The sequence below is a fragment of the Lissotriton helveticus genome, chromosome 5_1 (genome assembly GCF_964261635.1).
Source record: "Lissotriton helveticus chromosome 5_1, aLisHel1.1, whole genome shotgun sequence".
Classification (NCBI taxonomy): Eukaryota; Metazoa; Chordata; class Amphibia; order Caudata; family Salamandridae; genus Lissotriton; species Lissotriton helveticus.
In genome coordinates this window covers 435,642,663-435,652,929 of record NC_136065.1, presented here as the reverse complement: position 1 = coordinate 435,652,929, position 10,267 = coordinate 435,642,663, and the positions used below count along the sequence as shown (strand labels likewise).

Below are 10,267 nucleotides of genomic sequence, written 5' to 3'. Positions count from 1 at the left end.
TGGCTTCAGATTTTCAACATACTACTCTTCAACATTCTTCCTAAATGTAACAATGTGAGACTCACTAGGAGAACGGTGTAGTGAGGGCCACAAACGGCTGTTTGTCTTTCCTTTCAAAATGCTGCCAACAATATTTTCGGAATGGAAGACAACACAAGGCGCTGAGATTCGGTTGGCACCGAGGTGGTGTCCAGCAAGTTGCCGCACTGGTGTGGCCATCCTACAATGCTGCGCCGAAAGTCGGCGTGGGGTGCCCGAAGGGGGGGGGGGGGGAGGCGGCGCAAACGAGCCTCTCCCGCTTCTCCATGTGGAGGCAGTTCATCTGCAGTGGGGCGCCGAGATCCGGATGGCACCGAGGTGGTGTCTAGCAAGTTGCCGCACTGGTGTGGCCATCCTACAATGCTGCGCCGAAAGACGGCGTGGGGTGCCCGAAGGAAGTGTCCTTATCCAGGGCATTATCGCTGTATCATGTCCTCCACTAAAATGGCCCTGGGACACCTTAGAACTCGGACGCTCGATTTTTTTTTCCTTTCCTGTACATGCAAAAAAAAGGTAAATGCCCGGTACGTTACACGCTTCATCTGCCACGATGAACTCTCCAGAGGAACCGAAAAAAAATATAGTTGTGGTAACTATACCATGCATCGTCATATGGAGAGGTGGCACCAATTAATTATAGTGCTGCATAAAAAGAGAGATTTGGAGGAGAACCCCTGACCTGCTAGTACATTCATCAAAGAAGTGGCACTGAGAGCTTCAGAGGCAAGGGAAACGGTCCCAAATATTTAGAAGAACTTTGGAAAGATTAAAATGACATGTTTAGATTGTGGCAAATTAATTTCATGTGGACAGATGAGTGTTACTCTAATAAATACAGCATATGAACATCATCATAGTCGATGGTTGGTAGAGACATTTTGACTATATCCTGGACCTGCCCGTCCTCGCCCAAAATGGCGCCGGAATAAATGGGACTCGTAACTCCTTGTTGTGTACTGGTTGCAGAACCTTGAAATCACGAGATACGTATGCAGTTTTGAAGCACATGGCGGGCGGGGACGAGAATTGATTGAATATTTCGACATCCCTATTGATATTAAGTTCTGATGTGTTATTGATTACTGTACTGTTGAAAGTTCGAATTAACGTCACCCATGGTACTTGCCCGCAAATGTATATCTAGATAATTTTATTGTAACTGGCCCTGTCGTATTTTAATTATAAAATGTACGTCCACCGATTCCGTAACTGTTAGACACCTTAGTTCTTGCAACCTAATGGCCCGCCCGTTACGTTCCTCTACAGTGTAAATGTCTACTCATCACATACGATTACAGTTTGCTCCGTGGCCGGCCCACGTGGTTATAGGCTCGTATTTGTATAATGAAATTTTCACAATAAAGGTTTTTAAAAGAAAACATGGTAGTAGTATATACATTGGTAAAGTTTGTAATAATAGTCACTGTTTTAGAATCATTAAAAGGCAAGTGAAATAAAGCAGACCAATTACATGAAGGGTAAAAGGTATAATACGAAGGAACGCAGTAAAGATAAATGGTCAAGGGCTGTTGTGTTTTCTATTCCTGCAACATAAAGTGATCGATAAGAATCTCATATTCAGGCGTATCGGCGACTAAGACAGCAGGTCGACCCTCTTTTGCTCAACGGCTCCATCATGGGACGAAGAAACGCTCTTTTTCTCGAAAAAAGAATATATTTTACTTGCAGGACAGTTGTAAAATTTCCGGGAAAGTACATTAGCCTGGAACATTATAACATATATTTAAGAAAAAATAATGTTCGGAAGTAATGAAAAGCGTAATTTTTAGGTCATATGACCAAGCCTTTCATCATTACAATAAGAAAAGTAAAATGAACCAATGAAAAGTTTTATTAACAAGTCACATGACTTGTTATGCTTACGTTACGCGCTGCGCGCCCCGGATGACTTCCGGATGCGCTAACGCGGCGCGTCATATGACGCATTACGCGACAACGCAGGTCCAGAATATAGTCAAAATGTCTCCACCAACCAGCGGTCGGAACACAACCCCTTTCAGCAGGCTAAATAGTTCTGTTAAATGAGAACAGAAGGGACAGGCAACAAGAACCATCAGTGAAAGAGGGGAGGGCTAGTTCTTCTCTACCGGGTTACATTGGGGCGCTACCGGAACTGATCGAATTGGTAGTCTACAGTGTTTCTGGATGTTTCAGACTGAAGCTGGGGTTAGCATGAGAGCAGCATCATTTCGTAGCTCCGTCGTGGCCATTCCGCAACCAATCATGGCAGCCGCTCTTTATCGTTATTTTGGGCGGGGTGGGTGGCGGAGCCGAGCTGTTTTGCAGCCATCATTGTGTGGAGTTCAGTTCATCTCACTAGTTTTGTATTTGTCATGAGGGGTTGTTCCTAATGTTTCTATTTTAGCGAGGTCAAAAAGAGATCCCATTAGTGGCCTACTGATTTTGCTCGATTCCTTTTCTTTTTTTTTTACACGATTTTTCGTTATCTGCAAAGACTAAACAGAGTATTGCGACTCTGTGTTTGTTTGTAAATAGAGAATGAACCAAAGAGAACTAATTCTAAAACAGTAAATACTTGGATAACAATCAATCAAATGGAGAGAGAAGCAGGCACGACGGATTACAACGGGGGCAAAGGCCTGCGTTAACTACCTTTCACTATCTGCAAAGAGAGAGTACTCCTAATAGAAATGAGGGGGGGGGCACCATTCAAAGCAGATCAGTGTGCATAAACACGAAAATGTTTTCACTTACCACGTACTTGACATTCAACAGCTTATGATATTTGCTATTAAAAAACCATTGAAATTCACTGAAAAAACCATAGGTTATAGACCATATATAGTTAGGATTTAGCATTTACAAAACCTTGAAAATTCACTGAAAAAACCATAGGTTATAGACCATATATAGTTAGGAATTAGCATTTAAAAAACCTTATTTTACTCACACAAAACCATTGAAATTCCATATATAGTTAGTTGCACTAACTATATATTGCGCACCCGCAATCCACTGCTGATCATGTCACATATTACATCATTCATGACATGGTCAGTGACATCACTGATGACATCTCAAATGACATCACTGACATCTCACTTGACATCAATGATCACATCACTGATGATATCATTCATGTGATAATACAATGCATCTCCTCACACTCTAATATAACCTCCGTTACACCCAGTGTTAAATACAGAGTATAATTTTTGAAACCATTGACACACCAATACTAGTTACTACATACGCACTCACTGATTCCTATGTCTACACACACATTCACTCATACAATCATTCATACATACAATCACTCATCTTGACAACACTATCATATGCACTCATACACCTATACAGACACTCACACTCTGCCACTCATCCATGGAGTTACTCACACACCTAGTCAGTCCTGAAAAGAATCAATCACACTTCCATTTTCTCATCTATACAGTTAAACACAGAACACCTTACATTTTTTAAACATATACTAACACATACTTACTCTCTTATAGAATCACTGATACAAGTACACATTGATCTGCACAGAGTCACACACCTCCCAGCCAGCCATACACACACTCAGTCTCCCATACAAATACTTGTGCAACCAATCAATAACCCATATAGCTACTTATATAGCTACTGATCAACACATGAAGCAGCTTGCACAACAACAGACATACTGATGCACACTTTCAGACAGTTTAGTCACTAACCCGTGCATTCAGTAAGACGCATTTAATCACTCACTCATACAGTCAATCACGCACCTACTAAAACCTTCATTCAGACACTTATACATCCACTCATTCTTCAATATGTAAAACATATTTAAACTTTACAGAAACACATAATCACTGGATGTTGTCATCAGTGATGTCATCAGTGATGTCACTGACCATGTCATGAATGATGTAATATGTGACATGATCAGCAGTGGATTGCGGGTGCGCAATATATAGTTAGTGCAACTAACTATATATGGAATTTCAATGGTTTTGTGTGAGTAAAATAAGGTTTTTTAAATGCTAATTCCTAACTATATATGGTCTATAACCTATGGTTTTTTCAGTGAATATATATATATATATATATATATATATATATATATAAATATAAAGGTCATCCTTTAAAATGCTCTTCAGTTTCAAACCTTTCTTTAGTACTCGGTCTTGAAAAACGAATCTATACAAATAACAAATGAGTACAACGGATAGCAACCTCCCAAAACGCTTTCCAATAGAAGCTGCACCCAACATGTTAGGGACATTGAATTGCCAATAACAAAAAATCTCATAATCATGGTAATTTTATTTTAACCAGGTAAAACTTTTGTCTCTTTTCCAACTTTAACAGCTATAAATTAAAACTAGTCAACCGGCACCTTTTGCCACCCTCGCTACTCTGGGACACATTTCAAAGGGCAAAGAGGCATTTTATGTTAGCCCACGAACCCACATACAAAGTGTGCTGTCTCTCTTTCCAATTGCAATGAGTCTAATATAAATTACATTGGGGGAAAAAAAGACTACATTATGTAATTTTGTGATGAGTCAATCAAGGCCCCATAAACGTGCCAATTCCAATGTAATCTTTAAATGCAGATGCTAGAAGCAGGGACTGGAGCAGTAAGGCACAGATAACTGCAGAAACAATAGATATCTATAGAGGTCTGCAACTCCATATGTGGAGGGCTTTAGGATGGTAGTGAGAGAAATGAAGGTGGGAAACAAATTCGGCGTTTGCAGAGATATGCAAGTGCAAGCAGAAAACAGGCACCTCGTGCAAATATGCGTGGATAAGTGTTAGTACAAAGCCAGGGGTTAGATAGCAGGAACTGAGCAAAAAAAGGAAGGTATCTTCCCATGGAGGGCAAGTGCATTCACAAGTAGATAAAGGGTCCGTACACAGGTGCAGATAGACTTCTGCACTGATTTACAAATCCAGGATGTGGTGGGGAGCCAACGGCAGATAAAATCAAGAGTTGGGTGCCTGATCAGGGAATAGGTACAGGAGAACGGACGAGGGAGGAATCATGATTAATAGGTAACCAAGACAAATGCACACACATATGCAGACTGGAAAATGCACATACCTATCTCCCTGTGACCAATCGCCTGGTGACATACACCAGTTCTACAACCAAAACACCCTACAACCACCTTGCACCGACAAGCAACTCAACAACCTGAAAAACAGCGAGTAAAAGAAGGCAGCAATTGAGGGGTGCCAATGGTGCCTTAAAAGGGTGGAGGAAAAACACAAACCGTCTTGCTGCAGGTAATTTGGTTCAAAGTGTTTCTATAAAACCAAGTATGTTTATTTAACAAAACGATTCACTGCAACAAATAAGTGCCTTGAAATATTTCTGTGCACATTAACTTATTTAAAATATTTTATTACCATTTTTACCCAACTAGAAAAAATGCGAATTTGTTCTTCTGGTGCATTCCCTCTGGAAAGTCTGGGATTTCTTTATTAGGATTGGACCCGATGGCAGACCTTTCATGTGGTAACAAGGCATTTGATTTAGTCTTTTTTGAAAGCAAATGCGGACAGTTTATTTGTCGCCTGGTCAAAAGGCTTGCGCTTTTTGGATGAGTTAGTGTCATCATTCTCTGCAGCTCGGCTCTGCTTTCGCCCTTCATCCTCATCTGCTGGGCGTTTTCTCTTCTTGGCATCAGTTAGGTCATTGGCATCCCCAGAAGAGTTCCCTTTCGCCTTCTCAGTCCACAGCATCCTATCTTCAGGTGAGAGCATTCGGAAGCGGCTCATGCCCTCCTTGATCACTTCTGATTCCTCTAACTCAGGGCTATCTGCTATAATGCTTGCTCGGTTGTTGTCCAACCAGAGCTGGAAACCGGTCTTGGGTTTTGCAGCGGGAACTACTGGTGTTTCAGGCAATACATTCTCATCTTTTCTTTCCTTTTCCTCTGCTTTTTTACTGTCAGCTTTAGGAGTGATCATGTGGAATAACGTAGCTTGTCCCTGCTTAGACTTTGGCTTCGGGATCAGTGGTTTAATCTCAACAGACTTCTGTTTGCTCTGACCCAGACTACTAGGGGTTACTGGTTTCTTAGAAAATGTGTTTATGTTGTCTAGAATGTTGGCAGAACGGACAGCACCCCCCTGGATCGCAGGACTTCTTGGCTTTGAAGCTACCTTGAAAGGATTAACTCTACCCTGGCTGTTGGATATTAATGTACCCTCATTTTTGGGCGTGGACTCTTCAGAACTTTTCCTGAAAGGATTAAGTCTTTGTTTTTGCAATTCAGCAGTTCTCTCTGACATTTCATCGTCCACAGTTTCTGCTTCATCATGGTCTTCCATATCTTGCTCATCTCTCTCGTTCCTAAGCAAAGGCTTATTCCATTCTGTTCGGGTCCTGCTATACCCAGCATTCAACCTGCTCCGAAAGTCTTCCTCCTGTTCCTCTTCCTGGACTTGTTCCTGAGCAGCTGCCAACTCAGCAGCCTTCTCCAGGGCAAGCTCACTTAGTCGCTGGGCCAACAGGAGCTTTTTAGAGCGGGAAGCATACTGGATTGCTAAATTCACTACATTTGGAGCCATCAACTCAGCAAGCTCCATACAACGAAACTCACGCTCAAGCTTACAAGAAAGAGCAAACATTTTCATTAGAAGCTCTTGTTGCTCCTTCAATGTCTGGGTTTTCACACTTTCATCGCACTCGTAATCATTTTGAGACAAGTAGTCTATGTGGTGGTTGAATACTACAGAGCGCCAGTACTGCTCTTCCATCTGTCCCTTCTCGGTTGTTATTTGACAATAAGGAAGTTTGAACGCCAACACTCCAACAGCAGGCCGTGGGAGCGTAGGAGGGAATCTAGCTCCTTTACAAGGAATACACCGGAGTTGCTGTGGGTTCTCATGTATTCCAACCACCCAGAAATGATCAGACTTCCCTTTGCAGTATTCTCTCAGATCACAAACAGGGGACCAGGTGTTACCAAGTCCACGATTCAACATCCGCACAATGCCATCAGAGTCCACATAGCAAGGGGTACCTTCTGCTGAAAATCCTACCCAAGTTAGAGAGGCTTTCCTTCCAAGAGGAAGGGGGTCGCCATGTAACACCTGACTCTTTTTCTTTCCCAGCTCAAACAGCTGCACTCCAAGGCACTGGTCACCATCAAATCCGACTCCTCTGTGATAGACTATCATAAGTTGCTCCCCATGACCAGCCATCGAAACCACAGGACCAAGCAGGCTGAAGATTTCCCTCTGAACTCCCCCAACTGTAAACACTCGAAGCAACAACGAACTTGTGCCACAGGCAACCCATCCTTGCCCAAGACAAACAGCCAGGATGTCTTCACTCTTGGGCATGTCCACCGTCCACTCTTTGTTTGTATCCCAGGAGCTGAAATGAAGACACTGAAGCTTGCTTTGCAGCTCTTCTGTACTGACGCATGCAAGCACAACCGCTTCTTGAGACATATCTGCGATTGTATGACTAAGTGTGTTCGTTAAGTGCATGGCATGGTGAACAGAGGTATCATGAAATTCAACATCTATGGCATTATCTTGCTCATCATTGTAACAACGAATCACCCCAACTGAATTCCATACCATGAAGCGGTGCATGAGGTGAGAAGGAGTGGACCCAGATTGAAAAGGCTTCTGGCGTGGGGTTGGCATTGGCCCATCATAGACGGGTCGCTGAGCTGCAGGTACTGGAACTATTTTCAGGCTGCCAACTTCATCACCATCAATCTCTTCACCAATGTCGCCCTCATGATCGGCACCATTCTTTAATGATGGTATATCCAGCGAATCATCATCATCCAATATTGGCCCACGAAGTCTGGTGCGACCAGAAACTGGCATGGGACCATCCTCATCATCTTGTGGTTCCATCGGATCTCGATTTAGAAAGTCTTCATCGTCATCATCACCATCAAAAAGTTCATCATAGTCTTTTGTGACTGCACTGGAAACACTGTTGATGGGTTCTTTTTTGTCATCACTACACACATTGTCCAGTAATCCCAAATTTCCCTCAGTGTCTGTGTAGGCTATTTGACCCCCTTTGGGGTGCCAGGCCAAGCAACAGATTGTGTACCCTTTCTCATGCTTCACTTTCTCAATGCACTGTTTTGTTAGCACATTCCACACAATAATGCAGCCATCAACAGTGCCAGCGACAATGAACTGCCCGCAAGGCGACCAAGTCACCACATTCAAAGTCTGACTAACAAAGTCATTTGAAAGATTCACTTCATTACGCCAGGTCTGTCTCTCGTACAATTTGACAGTTGTCGCGACTGGAACAGCTAGAAACTTTCCACTTCTAGGTTGCCAAGCAAGCCTACAAATGGCTTTCGCGTTTACCACATCATTGCACTTTGGCAGCAAGTCCCAGTTTACCTCACAGGTCTGATCTTCAATATTCCACACCCTGACAGACCCATCACAGCTTGCAGATGCTAAAAATGCATTTTTGGGATCAAAGGAGAGACTCAGGATGGGAGCGTCATGCCCACGAAATGTTTTCTGTTGGCTGCTGTCACTCACTTGCACGACTTTAACCAAAAAGTCACTGGATCCTGCCGCCACTTGAGTGCCATCCTCATTAAAGACAACATGGTTTGCGTTGGTAGTGAAGCGGGTCAAGATGCCATCGGGCACTCCGTCTGGGAATGTATGAATCTGGACAGTGTTGTTGGAAACTGCGGTCACCATTTTTCCATTCTTTAAAGCCAGAGCGTAGGCCCTTTCGCCCACGCTGATGGACTTGGGGTCGTCATCGTCCAAGCTCTGCCAGATCCTAATATCACCATCGCTCCCGCAGGTGGCAATGCAGCTCCCCGAGTCATCGAAGCAGACGTCGGTATGACCCTCTGTATGTCCGTACCTCATGGGCAGTTTTGTGGAAGGCATCTTCCTTCAAAAGTCTGACAGATGTGGGTGACGACTGAAGAGCTGGCAACGGTATTATCGCCTTTAAGTGCTTCGTCAGAGTTGGCGGATGAACCGGGTGTTGTGGGCAGCACGAAGATCAGAGCCGTCACATTGCCATGATGTAGAAAGGACAGGCAAATGCTTAATCCGTGCAAGTAAGTGCTCAGCCTTAATGAGGCAGTGACACGGAGCAGCGGCTCTCTTGCAGACTGACCTGGAAAGCTTTTGGTGTGGATCGTCCGCCAAACCAGAACTGGTGAAACTTGAAATTTCACTGGGAGCTCTTGCCCCTAGTGACGAGCGGCCGTTACCGTCTCCACATAGGCCGATAATTCCAATAGATCTCCAGGCGAAGGACCAGGTTCCGCTGCACAGTTCTGTTGATTGCTGGCGGGAGAAGGAATGGCGCGAACAGAAGATTTCGCGGGTTCCAGTGTTTAGATTGTGAACTTCAAATAAGGAGGCCACGGATTGGCTGCGATTTGACTGCTTCAGGAAGCCACGCCTCGTGTCGGCCATTTTCGAACGGTGTCCTTCATGAGCACTGTAAATGGGGTTAGTTAGGTGTACTGAAAACCCTGCCACTTGCGGCGGACATCTTGCACAGGGGACGTTTACTATTTAATTTCAGTCAAAATCTGCGTAATGTCAAAGAACCTCAAGGGTACGATGGTCACCGTGAGATTTTGACGTTTCAGTTTCTGTCCAATCATTATGTCAAAGAAGCATTGTTTATCTTTAACTTTATTAGAAATTGAATAGGCAAAGCACTAAATCGTGACGTTTTGTTGTGCAACATATTAGCAATTGAGAGATGGTGAAACAGTGCTATAAATTTTTGTGAATGTTAAGAACCACGCATGTGATGAGATTTGGTAAGCGTAAATTCTTTATTGTATTACCAACACAGGCTCCTGAGCGGTGCGTGAGCTTAACCAGCTGCTTGAAGCGTCACCAGCTGTCAACTGTCAAAGTGAGATGACAGCTGGTGATGTAATGGCACTACGGTGTTCTCGCAGGGACAACAAGAGAAACGGATACGGTGTCCCTAAGTGGACACAAAGGCAATACATAACACATCTTCCCCTGTAGAGAGAGGAGAGGAAGAGATGATAACCATAAAGACAACAATGCTGTTTGGAGAAAAACAAAGGCTTAATCACAAACATAGTCGCTGAGTTTCACAGGGGGTAGCACCCTACTACCACACCTGCTAGTGGCACCCTGTTGTAGCTGATGGCATCCCGGGGTAGCGGACAATAACCTCACTGCTCCACTAGTGCCTGCGCTTGGGGAAATGGCTGGCGCGTTGTTGGTTGAG

At 43.8% G+C, this 10,267-nt stretch overlaps 1 protein-coding gene across 1 annotated transcript; it reads right to left on the bottom strand.

Moving 5' to 3' along the window:
* Positions 1-5,299: 5,299 nt before the first annotated feature.
* WDHD1 (WD repeat and HMG-box DNA binding protein 1) lies at positions 5,300-9,385 on the bottom strand. The gene has a single exon (XM_078642634.1). It carries the CDS (start codon positions 8,923-8,925, stop codon positions 5,554-5,556), a length of 3,372 nt encoding a protein of 1,123 aa, XP_078498760.1. The 5' UTR covers positions 8,926-9,385; the 3' UTR covers positions 5,300-5,553.
* Positions 9,386-10,267: the final 882 nt, after the last annotated feature.